Genomic DNA, 21,860 nt, shown 5'->3' with positions numbered 1-21,860 from the left:
AATGGTGGAAGAACAGTCACATGACTCAAGCTGAAAACAACTGAGTGGAGATTAAAGCAAGCCTCCTGGTGGGGGGAGAGGGGGAAAGAGGGGGACAAGGACTGAGTGTGGACCCCAGTCCCACCGCTTCACTAGCTGCATAGAGCTGGAGAAGTGTCGGAGCCTCCCCAGCCCAGCGGGCTCAGCAGCAAGATGGGGAGTTGGTGTGAAGACTAGGTGATCAGTGCCGGCCTGGCACCTAGGGTGGCCATTCCTATGACAGCAGCCAGAACAGCACTGGAGTAGTTCCACATGAGGAGGAGCCGGGCTCTTGGAGATGAGAAAGGCAGTGTCTGCCTTGGAAAGGCTGTCCTGGGTAAGGAAGCAGCTGCCTCAGGGGAAAGGGGCCGGTGGTGCAGCTTTCAACACAGACCGAGAAGAACTGCTTTTCTGTCAGAGTTCAGAGCCGAGTGGGCCGCCTCAGGAGGGAATGAGCTGCCTGTCACTGGGGGTGTGTAAAGACAGCTAGTGCCGGGGAGGAGGAGGGGCTGAGAGGTTTCTAGATGTCCTTTTAGTGCCGAGAAGCTGTGTTGGTGGCATTGTCATCCATGCATGGCAGTGATTTTTTCCCTCACGCAAAGGGGTGGGGAAGGTGGCCCGTAGCCAGTTACCGTTCGCTGTGTCCACAGGACATCGAGGGTACGTGCCGGCTGGGAAACTGGAGCCGTACCAGATCGTCCCCCGGGAGGAGAAGCTCAGGGGGCAAGCGGGGCCTGGCGAGGCCTCCCGGCATCCAACACCGGAGCCCAGCCCAGGCCTGGTTGCCGCTGTTCCAACCGGGACCCAGGTGAGTTTGGGAGTGCAGGGGGGCTTGTCTGGAGAGGGGCTCTGATTTTCCTCCTCTCTGGAGGGGCCACTACCAATGAGTCTGGGGCCTTGATTGGTGGGTGGCCACACCAGTGTCCTGGCCAGGGGTGGGGCCCAGAGAAAGAAAGTGCCAGGGCATGCTCCCACATGTAGTTAGACACAGGAAGCCGTGCCTTGTATGACTGCATGCATATGAAATGTTCAGGGACAGAAAGGTCGGTGGTTGGCAGGGGCTGTGGGAGGGAGAGATGGGAAGTGACCACTAACGGGTGTGGGGTTTCTTTTTGGGGTGATGAGGATGTTCTGGAATTCGACAGTAGGGATGGTTGCACAGCCATGTGGACACGTTAAAAACCACCCGTGTGAGTTTGAACAAGTTCCTTAACTTCTCTGAGTCTCAGTGTCCATATCTGAAAAATGGGGCATTTGAAGTCAGAATTGTGACAATCAAAAGCAGGCAAAGCGCTGGGACAGAGCCTGCCACGTTGTGCGTGTTAGCGGTGGGAGCAGCAGAAACAGAGAGACCAAGGATGTGCTCGGGAGGCGATGCCTGCCCAGCAGTGGGGACTGATTGGCTGGGAGGGATCAACAGCCTTCCTGGGCGGGGTCTATCTTCCCACCCTGACCATTGCTGTGTCACTCCCACGTTTCAGATGGTCGCAATGTACCCCTTTGTGGCCAGAAACAGCCATGAAGTGAGCCTGCAGGCGGGCCAGCCAGTGGCCGTCCTGGAGCCCCAGAACAAGGGGAACCCCGAATGGAGCCTCGTGGAAGTGGACGGACGGAGAGGATATGTGCCTGCCAGCTTCCTGGCCAGGGCCCCGAGCCCGGCTCCCTGGGGCTGGAGTCTGCCCTCCTAGGCTGCCCTCCTTGGAGCCCAAGCTGCCAAGGGATGAGGAGGATTAGAGGCTGTGACCCAGGAGGGAAGAGAAGAAAGAGCAGGCAGGGTGGAGGGGGGAGAAGCCAGCATGCGGTGGGTGAAGGGCACCCAGGAGGCAGCCAGAAGGGTTGGGCGCTGCCCTTGCATAATGCCTGGTGTGGGCGGGCACAGAGGGCTCCAGCCAGGACGCCTTAGATGTCTTCATGAAGAGCTTGTTCCAGCCTGGAGTCACCGCGTGGAGGATGGCAGGTCACGGTGATGAGGATTTGCTGTAGCTAATGGCCAGTCTTACCAGGGCTCCTCTCTGTAAGAGGGGAGAGGGCCACCTTGGTGAATGTCACCCGTGTGCTTTGTGGGTGTAGGGAGGGGCGCTGGAGAAGCCCAGGGCTGCTGACCTGACAGTCCACTTCCTACATGTGGTACCAGGAGGCACTGCAGCTGACCCACCTGTCATCTTTAGTTCTCCATGCTGGGAGTGAGGTATCGTGGGCAGTGAACCCCTGAGATCCCCTCTCTGGTTGGGAAGCAGGTTCTTGTTGGGACAGCGGACAGGCTTCCAGGACAGTCTCGCCCAGGCCTGGGAGTGGGTGTGGCCAGGTCACAGTTCTGGAATGTGTGTAGGTACATTCAGAGCCCGTTCCAGGGGAGAGATTTGGAGGGTGTGTTGGGTGGGGTGTGCGAGGCTGTTGCCAAGCAGTTGCACACCTTTGCTGTGTTCTCTGAACAGGGGACAAAGAGACATGCAAATCCCAGAGGAAACTGAAGCAGGTGATCGCAGGCCCAGTGGGTGGGGAAGGTTAGGTCATGGCTTGGTTTCCTGCTTCTGGAAGCGGGGAAACCCCGGTGGTTTCAGGAGGCCACTGAGGGCCTGGAGCAGCAGCAGACTGATGTCAGGTGACTGGGACACAACCCCACGTTTCCCATCCATAAAGCCCTAACTCACAGGACTGCAGTGGGATTGGCGCGAGGTGAGGGCATGGGGAGCTCCTTGCAGATTGTGTATATAAATGTGAGTTACCGTGGGTAGCAGGATGTGCCGGAAGTGGTCTAAGGTTGGCCCCCACATCAGCATTCATTCTGCTACTTCTCCTGCTCATGGCAGGCATTGCTAATCCACGTGGCGTCCTTTCCCATAAACCCAGGGTCTGCCGCAGGCTCCTTCTCAATGCTGCAATTCAGGAGCCAAACTCGTGAACTTGGTGAGATCGAATCTATTGTCATCACTTCCTAAAACCTGGAAATGGAAGCCCCTCAATAAAGAATGACCCATTGGGGCAATTTTGGATGCAGCTGCTGTTGAATCACCTCTAGGATGTCAGTGTGGGCTAGGATAAACGGTGAGGCTCACAGAAGAACACGAGGGTGACCCAGCATGGTCTTTAATACAAACGACAAAATTCGGGGCCAACCCAAGTTAGTGTGTCTGTAAAAACAGGTGGCAGCTGAGACTTAGTTCCAAGAACATCTCTGTTATAACCGCAGTGCCTGGATTGTGGAGGGCTTTTGAGATTACCAGTACACGCCTGTGCCAGACAGTCTGCCCCTCACCGCCTCGGGGCTTGTGAAAGCGCGAAGAATGCATAATGCAAGGGAAGCTAGTTCCCACAATTCCTTTCCCGGTTCCAGTTCACTTTACAAGATGCTCTTGATTTATTTTCCGTTCTCTCTCCTGCTCAGGTTTCTGATACAAATAGGAAGCAGTGGGGAGCAGACAATAAAATAAATCCGTCTGTGGTCCCACAGTACCTACCGAGAGCCTGCCCTGGGCTAGAACCCTCGCTCAGGGATTCTCAGCGTGGCCGCTCACTGCAGCCACCTGGGCAGCTTTCCACTGTGCCCACCCGGAGACTCTGATGGAATTGGCCTGGGGAGTGGTCTGGGCCTCAGGACCTCCGGATGTTCTCCAGGTGCTGGGTGTGCGGCCAGGTTGGGAACCTCTGTCCTAGGCACACAGTGGTGGACAAGAGAGTTCTGTAAGCCAGGACGTGCCCCTCTGTGCCTGGTGCCAGCTCAGTGGCTCTGAATAGGCAGCTTTAGAAGTGGTTTGAAACAGGACAGCCTGTTCTGTCAGGTCCCAGAATGTATATTTAATAAGTGCCGTTAAAAGGGACCTGCACAAAATTGGATGTTCTTGTAGGCACAGGGGAGGAAACGGAAATACACTTGGAACTAAATGGATCTCATGAAGGGAAAATAAAAATGTATCAGTCGCACATGGGTTATGGTTTCTCGTGGACCAGGGGATGAGATTGAAAGTCACTGAAGGGTGAGAAAATGCATATTGAGAAGATGGAGAATGGCCTGAATTTTCTCCAGGGGACTTCAATAATGTGTTACTCCCCTTCCCCCCCCCCCCCCCCCCCAATGCCTAGGACCACTGCACTGTGTCTTGTTTATTTCACTGTTGAGCCTGCTAAGGTATTTGCCTTTGAACTGAACAATACTTCTAAGAGTGGAAGACTGATCCCTTGCTCCCTGCAGCGGAGTGACACCTCTCTAACCTTCTGGGCCCAAGCCCAGTTTTGGACACGAGGACAAGATTACAATATCAAAGGAAGGATGAGTGGATTCTTGGTTAATGTGATGAGGTCTAGCTTGGTGAATAACTGATATGAACCAATGGGAATAAAGGACTTCAAAGATGAAAACACCTCTTGAATTTGTGTGTCTCTAACCATTGGATACTCAGATTCTCCAGGGTGACATTTGTTCTCTGGGTACTTGCTACACCTAAAAATGGCACCTCATTCATTTCTGTGTTCACTTAAAAAGTGTCTCTAGCACACCTTGGGTGCCTCCTGGAGTTGGCCTTAGCTGGTGGGGATACAGCAAGAAGTCAGACAGTTGTGGCCTCCCAAAGCCCACAGTTCGGTGAGAGAGGCCAGTCAGCAGTGTTACATGCAGTGTGGGTGTTGGGGCAATAATAGATGCCACCAGAGCCTGGGGCTGGGGGAATGGGAGAGTTGTCCATCCCTGACTCAGACCTGGCAGCTAAGAAAGGCTTCCTGAGAGAAGTGATATCCAAGCCGAGGCCTGATGGGTCACTAGGGTTGAGCGAAGGTGGGAAGGAGGGCATGTGCCAAGGCCCAGAGGTAAGAGCTAGCACTGTTGGTCAGGAAACTGAAATGCTGTGGAGTGAGAACATGGTGTGTGTAGGGGTGGTGGGTGTTGTGAGAGATGGTATAGAGAGGTCGGCATGGTAAGGAGCTTTGGTTTTCTGAGGGCTATGCAGCCAGGGGGTGGGGTGGGGGGAGGGTTTGAGGAGGAGGTGAGGCACTAAAAGGTTTAAAGTAGAGCAGTGACAGGCCCAGGGATGTGTGATGTATGTTAGGGTGCAAGCTCTGGTGCATCTGGGAAGCTCCCTGAGTGTGCACGGGCCTCAGGTAATAGATGTTCTATACCTATTGCTCTGATAAACATGCCAGAGGGGAGGGGAACACAGAAGCCCTGCCTCTGAGGAATCCCAACCAGCTGGAGAAGCAAGACATATGAGCATCACACAGTTATCTGGCCCCACAGGGCAGGAGACAAGAGGGAGGTGGTCATGAAGGCGTCTTGGAAGAGTTGGGGCAGGTGTGGGGCCATGGGAGATAAATAGGACGGGGGGAGGCGAAAGAGAGGCCTTCTCAGGCCTGGGGAGGTAGTGTGGTGGTGTGAGAGTGTCCAGGATTTTGCCTTAGAAAACCTGAGTTCAAGGCCTACCTGCCCACAGGCAGTAGCAAACGCACTTACCTGCATGTGAAGTTTGATAAGGTCCCAGTCTCCCCTGCCCTCCCCAATCAGTTCTAAAGTGCTCATGGTAGAGTTCTGGCTTCTCTCTAGGAGTCTTGGCTCCCTTCACCAGGACCTACCTTCCAGTATAGAAGTCAGTTTAAGGCCTGTTGTGGCAGGGAAGAGACTAAATACCACGACAAGGGTATAGACAGAGCCGGTTTCCATTCCTGGCAACATCACAAGGAGCTAGAATCCCGAACAACCCATTCACTTGACCTTGCTCATGTGTTTCCTCTTACGTATAGTATTTATTTTTTCAATTACCTTTGATATTATTTTGTGTACAGCTTAGTAGACGATCATATACTTTACAAGGTGTTCTCCCAGAGCTCATCTGTTTTCTTATTGGTAATTTCTGAACTTACCCTTTCTGGTTTCTCATCTGTAAAACGGGTACAATTCCTGTCCTCACAGGGTGGGTGAGAGAAGTAAATGAAATAATCAGAGCAAATGGTATCACATGAGGAGCATCAAGGCTGTGCAACGAGGAAATGTGAACTGTGACCACCAGGTGGCAGCAGGACTCTACCATTCAGCCGTGGAAGGACCCACGGCTCCATGGAGTCCAACTGGGCAGATGGTGCAAATCACAGGAAGGACCAGGTGAAAGGTGTTAGGGAGTGGTGGAGACTGTGCTGCTCCCAAGCATATAGGCTCAGAGAAAAGGAGCAGCTTCTTTTCCAGCCTATGTTGCCACATCAGAATGAGGGCCCAGTGGTGCCAGACAGCCTGGATTTTTGAGAAAAGCCAGAAACCAGGTGAGAGAGAGAAAGAGGGAGGTTAATTTGTTGTTTCGCCCAATTATGCATCCATCAGTCCACCAGTTGAATGTGTCCTGACCATAGATTGAACCCGAAACCCCAGCACATTGGGACAACGCTCTAACCAGCTGAGCTACAGGGTCTACAGTCATACCGCTCTGAGCTTGCCCGATCTTATCTGATCTCAGAGGCTAGGCAGGGTTGGGCCTGGTTAGAACTTGGAGGGGTTTTGTTTGACTCTTTGGATGTGAGGGAAGTCTACAGCTGGCCCCCTCTTTCTGCCGGAGTGTCAGTGACTGCCCTGGTGGAGGATCTCTTCTGAAGAACTAGCTTCATATCTTTACATTTCCTGTGAAATGCCTTCCTGTCTTCCCACTTTACTCACCACACATTCCTTTCTCTGTTAGATCTCTGGGAAGAACTGTTTCCTTTTATGCCACCATTACTTGTTGTCTCAAGCTTTTATATGGTGCACAAATTAGGTTGTGCACCATATTTTTCTGGCTCACCTGTGAGGGTCTCCCTTGCACTTATCTTACAAGACTCTGTTGAGGATTCAATGAGATACTGATGTAAAATCGCTTAGCTCAGCAAACACAGCTATCGTTGTTATGGAGACTGGAAGGGAGGGCCTGACATTGGAGACAGGTCTGCAGGGCCTATCTTCCTCTGGGATGGCGACAAGGCCTGGCCATTCCCTTGTGTCGACGAAGCCCCTTGGTCTTGGCTCCCGAAGGCCTGGCTGGACTTGGCTGTCACACTCCGAAGGCATTCCTGAGACTTTCCCTCCTCGGCTGTCACTGGTCCCGCCAGCTGGGTCAGAGTGGCCAGGGTTCTCATCCAGGACAATGCTCACGGGTGCCAGTGGCCCAGACTCTCCCGCCTCTCTGCAGCCATAGGGCTTCCTGCTGCCCGCTGCACCCGGACATGCTGGGCAGGCGCTCAGGGAATAACCAGGCACACTGATACTGCTGGAGGCCTTGCAGCCAGGAGCATCCTCTTGGAGTATTTCCAAGGGAGCCAGCAGCTTTGGGGGCCCGGGTTCCTCACTAGGGAGTGAAGAGAAGGAGGCGGCCAGGCTTGGCATAGGTTCTGAGTATGGCTGGGCTTGTGAGCATCAGCAGCTGCTGTTCAGTTAATCCTGAGGTTTCTGGCGGCCCCAGTGTATCCAGGATATTCAGGTGTTTCTGGTTCTCTGCCTCAGGCCCATCTGTCTGTCATCAGGTGCTTGGGCATCCTTGGGCCCTGTGAGTGGAAAGAGCTCTAAGCAGTGGCTGCAGGTTTGGGAAGCCCTGAGCCCCGGGAGGTTGGACCAGCGTGGGCATAGGAGTTGCTGTTACCCTCTGAGCATCTCACATCTCCAGAGGATGGCTATTTGCTTGTTTGTGCTCATAGTCATTCCCTGCCCTGCTCTGCTCAGTAGTTTAGGTAACTACATTTCCCAGGCCCCTTTGCCCTGTGGTTTCCTGGTGCGTTTGGCCAATGGGAAGCACTGGCAGGCAGGGGGCGGGGAGAACCCAAGGTATTTCTCCCTCAGCATCTGCGAACCTCCCTTCTCTGCCTGGTCTTCTCTGTGGTTCTAGCTCCCACTGGACAGCCCCTTCCTCAAGGCCTCAGGTCCTGTTGGACAGGTCTGGCTGTGTGTCCCGTTTCTGTCCATTGGCCACAGATACTGGACACTACTGGCACTGCCTCTTCCCCATGTCCCTGCAGCCTATGAACTGGAGTGTCTTTCTGCTCTCAGTCTCTGGGGCACATCTCAGATCTTCACTCACCTGTGGAGTGAAGTGTATGGAATTCCTTCTGACCAGAATGAATAGAGTGGTTCTCTTTCTGAGCGGACAGTGACTGGCACGCTGCTCAGCAGCTGGGGGTACAGGTGGGACTGGGTGGTGGAACTGTGGGGCTCCCAGGTGCCTCTGTGCCTCAGGCTGCCCAGCCCCCATGGAGGACGGCACCATCTCCCGGTGGGCTGTACCTTCCCTGCGCCAGGGGACCATCCTGCTTTCCTTGCCCAGAACTCGGGGACGTGTCTTGGCGGCACACAACAGCAGAGCGGGTCACACTCAGGTCCGGTGGCTGGGAGTCTGCTGAGCCGCTCCTGGTTTGGACCAGCTGAGGCTGTTCCCGCAGAGCCCAGCACAGACACACACACAGGAGGGCCCGGGCCCGCTGTGTGAGAGCAGGGCCAGGCCATTATGGGTAGGGGGAGAGGGTCACCTCCTTCTCGTCACGGTGTCTCAGCAGCATCGGCATTGGCCCTGGTTCGGGAAGGGGTGGGCAGAGTCCAGGCAAAGGAGACGGGCAGTGGGGCTTCTGGACGGGGACGAGGCTGCGTGTCTTGATCCTGGGGTCTCTGGGCTTCTGGGCGCATCAGCCCAGCCTGTGGCCCGGGAGAGGCCAGCGTGTTGACAGCACTCTCTGCGGCTTCTTGTCACGGCTCCCGGGGCTTGTGGGGTGTTACAGGAGGGAGTTACACAACGAACCCGGTGCCTGACACATTTCCCTGCGTGCCAAGAGCTGCAAGCTGAAGAACGGACACGAACCTCTCCATCAGCCCAGCCACCGCGAACCTCGTTCTGGAGGCATTTCACGGGAGAAGCTGGTGTCACAGTGGGGATGGAGGTCCTGGCCTCCCCCCTGGGGCAGAGCCAGGGCTGGGGACACAGATCCAGCTGCCAGTCCTACTAGGGTCAGGTCAGGTGAAGGAGTTGGCAGGTTGGGAGGCATGGTGATCCCAGGGCACATTCCCTAGGGGTGCAGGGGAGGCAGCTAGTACCCAGCAGGCAGTTGGAGCCCCAAGGGGGCACTTGATGACAAGTATCTCTTAGTGTCCAGGCAGGGCAGAGATCAAGGTCACAGAGTGGGCAGCAGGGCCCCATATTGGGTTGAGGATGCAGTAGCCGCCCTGCAGACTCTAGGGTCAGGCCCACTAAAGATATGGAGTTCATGGCAGGACACAAGTTGGAGAGCTGGGCTTCTCATGCAGGGGGCTTCCTACCGAGCCCTGGAGGTGCTGCCCCTAAACCCTCCCACCCAAGGCCAGGATGGCACCTATGGAGCCAAGTGGGCGGGACCTGGGAGAAGGGCCCAGGTAGAGGCCGGGGCGGTCAGACGCCCAGACTTCACATTGCAAAGCACCTGAGTTTCAATCCTGACTCCACACTCACCAGCTGTGTGGCCTCGATGAGCAAGTTACTACAAGTTACTTCATCTCTTAAAAACCTCACTTTCCTCTTTGTGGGTAACCCGGGAAACAGCCCTACCTCAAAGGGCTGCTGGGATGTTGAAATGGGATAAGGATGGAAGCATTGGGTCCTGTATTGGGAGCTTCATAATGATTGAACCCCGATCACACAAGGCGGCATTGCTCCCTCCCGCCCCTCCTCCGTAGTCCTTCCCGCTTTGCAGGCCGTTTTCTGGGCCAACACTCCCCGTGTCTTCAACTCTCCTCTAATGCCGTGTCTGCTGACCCTTCACCCCCTCAGACTCTGGAAAAGAGCCCCTCACTGCCTGCGCTCTTTCCAAACTGAAAGCAAGTGGATGTCATAAGAGGCCAAAGGTTGTAACGGTGGCCACGTCCTCAGATCCTCTCTGTGATTAGTCGGCCATCGTGACTTCATTCTTCCTCAGAGCATTGTGGGTAGCCTTCCTGATAAGACCAGAGTTTGTGGGTCTACCTTCCCCCTGCTTCCCCCCCACCCCGACCCATACATTTCTGAATATTTTTTTATCACACATTCTTTTTCATCTCTCCTTCCTGATAAAAAAGAAAGAAGCCATAGGTCAGAACAGCAACTATATAATAAATTAAAAAAAACACACACAAAACACACCCACCTATAATGACACATACACAAACTATTGAAAAAATTTCAACATCCATCCCTTTCCCCTCGTAGCAGCCCCCTGGCCACCTCCCAGGCCAAAGATCCAAGGTTTGGCAGTCCCCTTAGGGCTCTGGTGTCCCCACCCCCAACCAGAGAATCAGGGACCTGGCAGAGGTCCCGATTTACTCTCTGAGGCATGTATTGCGCCAATGCTGTGCTTTTGTGTTTCTTCATGTGTTACAGTGTGTGGTTAATACATTATTGTTAATACAGTTGAATGTGGAATGTGAATTACATCACTTCCTCCCCTAAGTCGGTCACACTTCTTGGCCTTCTATAAGGCACAGCACCAGCAAAGACCTAACCTGCGGCCACAGCCCCAAAGCTACTCTGCCCTCGGTCTGCCCTCAGTAAATGGTGCCCTTATCCACTTAGTTCCCATGAAAACCCGGGATTCACCCCAATGCCTCCCTTCCTCAGCCCTTCCCACTGAATCCTTCAGCGAGATCTCCAAACCCTTCCCCAACCTGGTCCCAGTCCCCTGCTCCACGTTCTCCACTGCAGGTGCCACAGCGTCACCTCTCACCGGCTCCTGCAGGGCCTCCTGCGGGTCTCTCAGTTCCCACCTTTCCTCACCCTCAGCCCCCTCTCCGCAGAGCACAGTGATTCTTGGAAAAAGTAAGTTAGAGAATGTCACACCTCTGCTTAAAACGGACCCAGCCCTAACCGGTTTGGCTCAGTGGATAGAGCATTGGCCTGTGACTGAAAGGTCCCAGGTTCAATTCCAGTCAAGGGCATGTACCTTGGTTGCGGGCACATCCCTGGTGGAGGGTGTGCAAGAGGCAGCTGATGGATATTTCTCTCTCATCGATGTTTCTATCTATCTCTCTCCCTTCTTGTCTGTAAAAAATCAATTTTAAAAAACAAACAACAAATAACAAAAAACAAAAAATGGAACCAAACCCCAACCCCTAACTCTGCCCTAGAGGCCCTGTGTGATGGGCCCTGCCTCTATCCCTCCAACCCCCCTCGCACGCCTGCCATGTACTGTGGTTTTCTCCCCGCTCCTGCGCTCCTGCCGGCTTTCTTCCTGGTCCTCAAAGACTCTAAGCTGTTTCTGACTCAGGGACGTTGCACTGGCTCTTCCCTTCCCTGGGGCGCCTTCTCCCACATCTGCCCAGGCCCAGCTTCTTGTCTGCCATGCAGGCCACCTTCTCCTCAGCTTCTCCCTGCTGCCTCATTGGCCACTGCACCTGGGGAGCTTCCCACCTCGATCCCTGTCCCTCATGGTCGCATCACCCTGCCTTACTGTCCTTATCCACCATATTAATCCCTCTTATTTCCTTGTTTGTTGCCTGACTCACCCGGTGGAAAGTAAGCTTCTCAAAGGCAGGGGTTTTATCCATACTGTTCAATGCTAAATCCACGTCCTCGCTAGTGTGTGCCAAATGGGTTATGCTTCTGCGGGAAAATTACCATTGGTTTATCTGAAATTCAGATTTAACTGGCGGCCCTGTGTGTTCGCTGGTCCACACGCGTCAGATTTGTTCAGCTCTCAGCCTTCCAGGCCTCTCTTGCAGAATAAAAGGGATCCCAACTCCTTGTCTGAATGCTTAGGGATTTTGAATAGAACAACAACAACAACAAAAAAATGCACCTTCAACAAGAAGAATTTCAGGCGACAGAAGCCTTTCTTGCTGGTGAAGGGAGGAGGGAGAGCTGGGGCCTCAGCCCAGTTCCAGGACGGCCTCAGTCGGCCCGGGACTGACTAATAATGTGTGAAATTGACTTCATCCTCCACCACGTCTCCTCCCGGCCAGTGTGTCCCGGTGGCACTCCCTCTGCTGCAGCTGATGCCGGCGCTGCATCGTCCCCTCTGTCACAGCAGACAGGCGGTCATCAACGCCCACGCACCCGGGCCTGGTGCTCTGCAGAGCCCACGGAGCCGGCTGGCCTCCAGCCAGGATGGGCTTCCAAAGCTGGAAACATCCCCATGTGGCCTGTCTGATGCCCCTTCTGAGTCAGCCACAGGCCCCTCCTGTTCCTATGCACCCTCTGGCACTGGCTTTCAGGGAGGGGTGGGAGCTGGAGGGGAGACAGCGTGGGTGCTGGAGGAGTGAGGTCTTCGGGACTCTCCCTGCCCTTGCCCTGCCTGTTCACCAAATACAGGGTTGGAATCAGAACGAAAGGGACTTCAAAGAGCAGTGAAATGAGGGAGCTCAGGGGAGTCCCTGGGGACCTTCAGGGCTGCTGGGGGAGGGGATGGGGGGATGGGAAGTCCCTGAAACCCTCCTTCCACCAGCTCGGGGCTATTTTTGCATCTATTTTATTTTCTCCTGTTTAAGATTTCCTAGGAAAAAAAGGATACCGTGGCTCTGAGAAGTCCTAAAACCAGTGTCCTCATCTTTTCCAAATATATCTGTGCATCAGAACCAACTGGGTGAGTTGGTAAGAAATAGGGATTCTGAGCCATGTTTGCCTGCTCAGACCCACTTCTCTTCCCCGGAGGATGGCCTCTGTGCTCTCTTCCAGAGCCCTCCCTGCCCACACACAACTCATGTGGTTTGGCTGCTCACTTGCTCTCTAGGGGTGAGCATGTTCCCCAGACCAGGCCAATCAGAGACAAAACGGTCAGCCCGAAGTCACAGCCTGGCTGGATGGCAGCTCCGGGGTTTGGCAGAGCTGTAGGGGAAGAGATGCTCTCTTTCCCAGATGCCTTAGGCTGGTAGCTGTCAGGTTGAAACTGTTGGCTAAGAATGAAGCAAACACAGGCGAACCATGACCAGGGACGAGAGACAGACAGATAGACTTGGCTCCTGACATGTTGTGAACACCTGAAACCAGCCATGTCTAACGTTTATCCCCCTGGGCTATTCAGACACATGAGCCAATAAATTGCCTTCTTCTCCCCTCACCCCCCTTTCAACCAGTTTGAGTTGGGTTTCTGCCACTTGCAACTGAGAGAATCCCGACTAATTCACAGATCTATTGAATGTGACCTCCATGAACGCAGTCCAGAAATATGGACTTTTCAAAAAGCTTTTGAGGGAATTTAGTAAAATGTCACTATTTTATACGTTGTTGTTAGACATCATTGAGATCCTGGTCCAAGGATATGTAGACAAAAGTCATCATTCCATAATTAGCCATTGTAATTGTATGTTAAAACCCCATGCATGATCTCAATCCTCACAACTTGATAAAGTTGCAGAGTATTCTTCCATTTTATAGATGAAAACACGGCGGCTCGGAGAGGTGAATTAATGTGTTTAAGGGCATGGATCTGGAAGCATGAGTCTCTGAAGCACATCTTTCCACCATTCTACGCTTCTTAGAATGGCCATGTGGCTTGCCTAGAGCCTCAATGGCTGGTGTTGGAAATTTCAATCCCATCTCTTTAAGAACTCTCTCAATAGCCCTACCAGTTTGGCTCAGTGGATAGAGCGTCAGCCCGTGGACTGGGTGGGAACGGGGGGGAGGGGGTGATGGTGTGGGTGTCCCAGCTTCAATTCCAGTCTGGGGCATGTGCCTTGGTTGCGGACACATCCCCGGTGGGGGGTGTGCAGGAGGCAGCTGATGTTTCTCTCTCATTGATGTTTCTAACTCTCTATCCCTCTCCCTTTCTCTCGGTAAAAACAACAACAACAAAAAACACACAATAAAATGTAAAAAGAGAGATAGAGAGAAAGAGAGAGAGAGGGAGAGAGAGAGAGAGAGAGAGAGAGAGAGAGCGAGCGCTCTCAATAGACAAAGCCTATTTGAGTCACTTATGTGCTATGGCTATAATAAGAGAGGACACCAATGGGATTGGCCTAAACAATAAGGGAGAGTTATTACACAAAATTCTAAGAAGTCCCAAAATAGAATGACTCTAGGGTTGGATAATTCAGTGGTTCAGTGTCATAATCAAGGGCTCAGGACCTTTCATTTTTCTGTTCTGCTTTCTTCTGGTTTCGACTGGCTCTCTTCTTGGTTAAAAGATAGCTGCTCCACTTTCAGACATGACTTTCTTTTTGAGTGTTTCTCTTTCAGTGGAGAAAATTGTTCTGAAAAGCGCTCTGTGTATCATTGGTCAGAATCTCATCACATGCTCATACCTCATCCAATCATTGGCAAGAGGGGTGGGAGCATCATGATGGGCTTGGGCCAATCATGTTCACCTGTGCTAAGTGCACACCTGAATAGAACAGGGATCCTCAAGAAGGAAGAAAGAAAGGAAGGAAGAAGGAGGGGAGGGAGGAAGGAAAAGGTGTTGGGTGGTGTCTGAACACAATTTCTCTCCTGCTCCTTGGCTGGGCCCAAGCTCCACAGGCACCTTACTTTTCATTAGCCATGATCCTTGCAATAAGGTCGACTTTCAAAGTTCAAAATCCTTCCCATGGCTCCCTTAGCCTTTCTTCCAGTCTTCTCCCACAGCTATGCGGGACTTGCCCTCCAGCACTCAGAGTCCTCTTCCTGGCTTTAGTTCCTTTACTACCAGTCTGCTAGGTTGTTGGGAGGACAGATACCACGTTTGCCGTGGTGGGCACATGCTGTTGCCTGTCTATCACCAGTTTCTCCGGCTCCTAACTGCAGAATGCACATAGTCCCTTAGGGACTCACTCTTTCCCACTCTCAAGCCCTGTGGTGTAAACAACACTGACCCCCTTGGTATCCCAACTCTTAGGTGGTTTCTTCCCCTGCAGCCTGGGCATGTGACTTAGGTCTGTTCAGTCACTGTGTTTAATGCCTCTTGCCTCAGGCCTTGATTTGGGGTGGACAAATCTCTGTCCCATCACTAATTTTACAACTTTGGAAAGGTCACTTAATCTATATATGCACCTCAGTTTCTTCTTCTGCAAAATGGGGATAACAGTTGTTCTCACAGAACCCCAGTCTGTTCTGTGAGAGTCAATTCCTGAGCCTTAGGCTTAAACTCTTGGGGGAGAGAAGTTTTATTTCTATTTAGGCTGTTGAGCTGCAAGCTTTTAGGGGAGAGCTGGTCTGAGAATGAAGCTAACATAGAGCTGAGAGACAAAGACAGAGAGACCCTAAGCTGCTGGATTCACCTGGGCCTGATGCCAGACAACCCTGTATATCTCAGTCACATGAGCCAATAAACTTTCCTTTCTTGGTCAACCCGGTCTGAGTTGGCATTCTGCCCGTTGCAATGAAAAAACAACTAATATAGCATTTTTTTTTTTTTTGAAAAAGCTGAACTGTGCTCTCCTTTGGCTGAGCTGTGTATGTGTAAAGGGGGTAATGGAAGGTGAGGTTGGGAAATTAGGCTGCAGATACATGGCAGAGGGCCTTGAAGAATCAGAGATGGACCGCACAGTCTCTGAAACCACTGGGGGACGCGGGATCTCCTGAGGCCAGGTGATGCCAGGAGCTGCCAAACAGCTGAACTCTGCCCCCAGGGCCCAGGTTAATGTTTTTTGTAGCTGCTGATAAAGTAGAATTCTTGACCTGTGGCAGGACTCGTTTTCCAGGCATGCTTTCACCAGGAGAGAACTGGGTGAGTCCTACATACATGAGAATGTTTGGAAGAGAGAAGCTAATGGCACTTATCAATTGCTCCTGGTGACCAGGGATGATAAGGGTGGGGAGAAACCCAGTGCAACTGATGAGAAGGTCTGGGGATACCACCACCTGTGTCCATTTTCCTTTTAAATTGCCCAGAACAGGATATAGGCTGGGCAGAGTAAGGTGAAGGACATCACCTCCCTCCACCTATAAGACCTACTCCGTTAATGCAGCCTGAGATTGCACTCACTTGGGTATTTAAAAGATGTCACATGTGCTGCTGACATGTCTCCCTGGTCACCTCAAGTCTTCCAATCCCTCGTCCCCCTTGAGAAAACTGATTCCATTTTCAACTGCTTTTCAAGACTCCACGAGTCAAAAACCTTATCCTCTTGGGGAGGTAAAGTGGTTAGAGAGGAGACAAGAAATCAGCTCTTATTTTTAAAAAAGAACCTTCAACGTAGCAAAAAACAAAAAACAAAGAAAACAAAACAAAACACACGTTGATATCATTGTAGAGTAACTGGCCTCACTTAGGTTTAGGTTTATGCCTCCAAATTATCACCTGTAACTCAGTGCATTTGATCTAGACAGAGCCTCTGGGAATCCAATTTGTGGTTCATGTGTCTTTCCCCGGTGCCCCCGCCCCCGCACACCTCCCTCAATGTATGCTACCAGCTTTTATCAGAGGTCCTCATTCGAGTGTCTGAGAAAAAACAACAGTTGTCCACCAACTCCAAAACCCACAATATAAGCTTAGTGCTTTATACATATGATTTCATTTTTTATTTCCATAATACTATGTACAGACATGGTGCTGGTGCTCTACAGACATAAATTCATTCAATCCTCAAAATGAAGCCATAATAATTGCCGAGACTGGTTTGGCTCAATGGATAGAGCGTCGGCTTGGGGACTGAAGGGACCCGGGTTCGATCCCGGTCAAGGGCATGTACCTTGGTTGCGGGCATGTCCCCAGTAGGGGGTGTGCAAAAGGCAGCTGATCGATGACTCTCTCTCATTGATGTTTCTAGCTCTCTATCTCTCTCCCTTCCTCTCTGTACAAAATCAATAAAATATATTTTTTAAAAAAAGAAGCCATAATAACAATTATTATTCCCATGATACAGAAGAAGAAACGGAGGCATGTATAGATTAAGTGACCTTTCCAAAGTCACAAAACGAGGGACAGAGCAGAGATTCGAACCCAGGCGGTTTGCACTTTTAAACCTGTGCCAAGGATAGGCAAACTTCTCCTGTAAAGGGCCAGTAGTATTTTAGATATTGAGTCTCTGTCTCAACTACCCAGTCTAAAAGCACTTGCAGACAGTACATGAATAAATGGGCATGATAAAACTTTATTTAGAGACACTGAAATTTGAATGTCATGTCATCTTCAGTGTCACAAAATATTACTCTTTTGATTTTTTTTCCCTTCCAACCATTTAGAAATACAAACTCCTTTCTTAGCTTGCAGGTTACATAAAAATAGATGGTGAGCCAGATTTGGCAGGCAGGCTGTGTGCCGACTGCTGCTCCATGCGATGCTATTGATCAACCTGATCCTTACAACTCGCTTCTTATCACCTCCATCCTCCAGACAAAGAAATCAAGGTGAGAAGAGGTTAACATCTTGCCCGAAGTTACACAGTGAGGAGGTGTGGGAGTCAGAATGGGACCCCAGAGGCTGCAGCGGCAGGACAGCTGGCAGAGGCCGGATTGGGCAGGAAGCAGGGCCGGGCTGAGGGCATCAGTGCTGCCTGCCTTGGCTTGAAGCCATCAGTCACCAAGTGCCGGAGCATCCCCACACAACTCTCCTCCCCAGGAGCTGAGGGCAGCAGTCTGGGGTCTGTCTGCCCCTACCTGTCACTGAGGTCCCTTTTGCACACACACTCCTGGGACGTGCAAGAGGCTGAAATGCTCCGCCTTCCAATCCTGGATGGGAGCCTCAGAAAAACACAGGCTGTCTTGATTTGGTCTGGTCTTGCCAACCACAGCCATCAGGGAGGGAAGAACTGGTCTAAAAGGGCCCTAAGCTGACACTGGTGAGGACGCCTCAGCTCTGGCCTGGCTAAGAGTGGGAGAAGGTGGGGGAGGCGAGGGGGAAGGAGAGAGACAGAGAATAGGGGTCGAAAGAAAAGACAGAGAGACAGAGAAACATGGAATCAGAGAGAGAGGGACACAACAACACACATCCCTGAAGAGCTATTTTTCTAAACCAGAGCTCTGTATCTCAACTTTGCAGACACAGAAAAGCCAAAATTGCAGCAGCAGATCTCCCTATGTTACATCTTGTTAATAATTCTTTATCCACGCCAAAACCGGTTTGGCTCAGCGGATAGAGTGTCGGCTTGCGGACTGAAAGGTCCCAGGTTTGATTCCGGTCAAGGGCATGTACAATACCTTGGTTGCGGGCACATCCCCAGTGGGGGGTGTATAGGAGGCAGCTGATCGATGATTCTCTCTCATCGATGTTTCTAACTCTCTATCCATCTCTCTTCCTCTCTGTAAAACAACAATAAAATATATTAAAAAAAATAAAAACAAAAAATATATAATTCTTTATCTTGTCTTTTCGAGATTTCTACAACCTTAACTTCATTCAAACCAGTGAGCAGGCCCTCGGGTGGGCAGTGCAGAGGTTATTGACCTGAGGAGGGATATGGGGCTCAGAGAGCTCCAGCAACTTGTTCAGGATCACACAGCAGGCTAATGGCCAAGCTGGGACCAAGGACCAGGACTCCTGACTCGCACGCACACTGTCCCTAGAAGCTGTAGCCTCAAGTGCTGGCTCTCTCTAGGCTCACTCTAGGCTCTTGGTCTGGGACAGTACAGAACTCACTCCTCTCCTAAAAGCACTCCAGTTTCATTAAGGGAAACTGGCGCTCCCTGACTGTCTGAAGACAGGAGGTCATTCTTGGCTCCTTCCTCCCACAGACGGCCTCCTCCGGTTGAAGTTAAAGGGGTCCTCTCCCCACCTGGGTGAATGAATCAGTGAGGACATGTGACCTACAATGATTTTTCTAAAGATGTTGACTCTGGCAAGGACAAGGGAATGGTTTCTGGCCATTCCGTTTGTGGCAATAGCAGCTGTGGGGTCATTGATAGCATCCCTGCCTCTGTCCCCATTAGAGGCAATGACTGCTTTGCCTGCTTCCTGCTTCCTGGTTCTCAGAGTTCCCTTAATCTCTGCTGACCCTCGCCTGCTTTTGCCGTCTTTCATCAGCTATGCAGGCTTCCACCGGCCTTTGGAAGAAATCCCCTTCACTTTCGTTTCTGATGTTCGCACCAGAGCCCTGTCTGTTACAACCCCCAGGAGTGGAAGATCACTCTCCCCTCTCACTTCCAAGCCTCCCCCCATCCCTATTCCTTCCTCAGGAGAATAGTTTGGGTCCCCCAGAGCTAATCCCCACCTTGCCTGATATAAATCCTATATAATAAAAGGCTAATATGCAAATAGAATGGTTGAATGACTGATCACTATGACGTGCACTGACCACAAGGGGGCAGACGCTCAACGCAGTAGCTGCCCCTTGGTGGTCACTGCGCTCCCACTGGGGGAGTGCCCCTCAGCCTGAAGCCAGGCTTATGGCTGGTGAGCACAGCAGCAGTGGCGCGAGCCTCTCCCACTTCCACCACAGTGGATGTCCGACTGGGAGGGCTCTCGGATTGTGAGAGGGCACAGGCTAGGCTCAGGGACCCCCTCCTGAGTGCACAAATTTTGTGCACCGGGCCTCTAGTTTTCATAGAAAAAGCAAACAAACACAAAAAAACACGCTACCGAAATCTCAGTATCAGTGCAAGTGGGGAAATTATTGGAGGATTTCATTTCCCCCTTTTTGTGCATGTTTATCCCCTGAAAATTGTTTGCATATTCATCCACTCCATTTATGATTAAAATAATATTAAATATGATTAAAAACAATAATTATGGGTTTGTTGGTTCAAGTGTAATTAGGAAAAGTGAGACACTGAGAAAAGGGCAATAAGGCCCTTTTGATGCTGAAAGAGTGAGTCCTTGTCCCTGGGGTGGGGCTGGGGGGAGAAAGAGGGTGTCCTTGAGAAGGAGACTTGGTCAGTGTTTTGGCACCACACCCTGGCTGTTATCACCCCACTGGTTGGGCTGTATTTATTGACAGAACCAAAGGCTGATATCCCGTTGGCTTTGTTTAATGCGTGACCTAGGACAAGTCCTTGCCCCTCCTTGTCCCCCAGGTCTCCCCACATAAACAAGGAGGAGGTGGGACTAAGTGACCTCTAAGAATGCTGCTGCTCAACTTGGAGCCTTTTTGAAGCTCATTGCTTGATGAGGCTAGAGCCCCACTCTCTGGGGGGAAGATACTTAAGTGCCCTATGTAGTCAGCACTCTAAGTTGCACAGAACAAAAACCCACCCCAAACTGGCTTAAGCAAGAAAGGGAATTTATGCTCATATAATTGAAAATTTCAGGCCTAGGGTCAGGCGTGGCTGGAGGGTGTCATCAGGACCTGGTCTCTCCGTCTCTTCTGCTTTCCTGTGGCTGCCTCATCCCCAGGCAGGTTCTTCTCAAGCAAAGACAGGCGGTCAGCAGCAGCTCCAGGCTTACGTCTTGTTAGCCTAGTGCCTCTTCCCCAGGGCTCCGGCCAAGTCCCAGGGCTATGCCTCACCGGACTCTGCTAAATGGCATGCCCCTGGGTGAACCAGTCTTTCACGAGAGCTGGGATATGGATCCTGTGGACTGCCCAGACTTGGCCATGTTCCCACTCCTGAAGCTGGGAGGTGGGATGAGTATCACCTATACCTTATGGCCTAAGAGGTGATGAAGGGTAGTTCACTAAAGGCAAGTCAGCAGCTCTTACCCGAAGGGGAAAGAATGCTGGGAAGGAATCACCCACAGAGGTCCCCTCAGGTTCATCGGCATCAGCAGTTATCAAAGTGTGTTCCCGGATCGCCACCATCAATATCACATGGTAAGTTGTTAGAAATGCAAAAGCATAGGTCCTGCCCAGACCTACGGAATGGAAGGACCCCACACTCCGTGTGATTCAGATACATGCAGAGTGGTCTTCAGACCAGTGGCTCTCACACCCAACTCCCATCATAATTACTGGGGCAGCTTAAACTGCATGGACCCCACTCCCAAACAATCTGATCAGGATAAGAGAGGGGATGGGGCCCAGTCCTTGGCATTTGGAAACGTTCCCCTAAGTGATTCCCACAGCGACCGAGGTTGAGAGACTGCTGAGCTCCGAGGAAATCTCATTTTCAGCTCTTTCTAATTTAACACAGGGCGATACAGGCGGGTGCGGACAGTCCCTCTGCTATGAATGGTGATTCGTTGAGGCAGCAACTAACTCAAGCCAGATGAAGCAACAGTGACCCACCCACCTCCAGGGTGTCTGACCAGCGTGTTTCCTACACTATGACAAATTAATCTTTATACCCTTACAGCTGATTCACCAAGAAGAGAACTAGAGGGGAAAATAATAGGCTGTTTATTGTGTGCTTTTGTATAACCTGGTGATAAATTTGGCTCGTTTAAATCTGATATTAAACTGCGACATAGGAAATATTAAATATGACTACAATCCTGTGAAGCAGATAACATTAACTGTCAAAGAAGAAGACATTGATGCTCAAAGGGAAAAGTTCCTAGGCCTCAGGGGCTGAGGTAGGATTTGAATCCAGGGCTGTCTGGTTTGAAAACCAAGGCCCTTAAGTTCCGTTCTATGCTGCCTTCTGGAAAAGGCCATGGTCTCCAGTTAGGAGTAGAGGAGCTGAGGGAGGGGTTTAGAGGTGAATCCTTTGATTCCACACGTACCGAGAAAGAGCAGTGGCTTGGAATCGGAACCTGGGCTGCACTCGTAGCTTCCCACCCAATTAGCTGTGTGACCCGGAGCAAGTCATTTCCCTAGCTGGGGCCTTAGACTTCTGATGGGATGGCTTTAATTCACACCCAAGTTTCCCCCCAGTTCTGTTTGAATGGTGCTGTGTGGATGTTTCCAGCAAAAGGACCTGCTTCCCAGGGTCCTAGGACGTGTTCTGAAACATGTTCCAGCCTGACCTAGAGGTTCTGCTGGTCACAAAATGCTCCCTGTGCCAGTTAAATTTCTTCAAGGCTTAGAAGACAACACGAGCTTTGTATGAACTAATGTGGCAAGGTCTCTAAGACATATTACCAAGTGAGAAAATCAAGATCTAGAACATGTGTGCAGCATTCGCCCCTCATGTGAAAGTGAAGGGAAAGAATACTCATGTACACTTGCTTTTTTGTGGCCAGACCAG

At 51.5% G+C, this 21,860-nt stretch overlaps 1 protein-coding gene across 2 annotated transcripts in view; it reads left to right on the top strand.

Moving 5' to 3' along the window:
- Positions 1-4,369, top strand: part of ARHGEF37 (Rho guanine nucleotide exchange factor 37) — a 31,123-nt gene extending 26,754 nt beyond the window's left edge. For both annotated transcript variants that reach the window (XM_036423964.2, XM_036423966.2), the window contains exons 12-13: positions 669-826; positions 1,500-4,369. In XM_036423964.2, coding sequence (XP_036279857.1) covers positions 669-826; positions 1,500-1,706 — 365 coding nt within the window. In that variant the 3' untranslated portion in view covers positions 1,707-4,369. The remainder of the gene's footprint in view (positions 1-668; positions 827-1,499) is intronic.
- The last annotated feature ends 17,491 nt before the right edge of the window (positions 4,370-21,860 follow it).

Source organism: Pipistrellus kuhlii, unplaced genomic scaffold (genome assembly GCF_014108245.1).
Source record: "Pipistrellus kuhlii isolate mPipKuh1 unplaced genomic scaffold, mPipKuh1.p scaffold_m20_p_8, whole genome shotgun sequence".
NCBI classification, from domain to species: domain Eukaryota; kingdom Metazoa; phylum Chordata; class Mammalia; order Chiroptera; family Vespertilionidae; genus Pipistrellus; species Pipistrellus kuhlii.
Note: the sequence above shows the minus strand (reverse complement) of the source record. Positions and strands in the feature narration are given on the sequence as shown.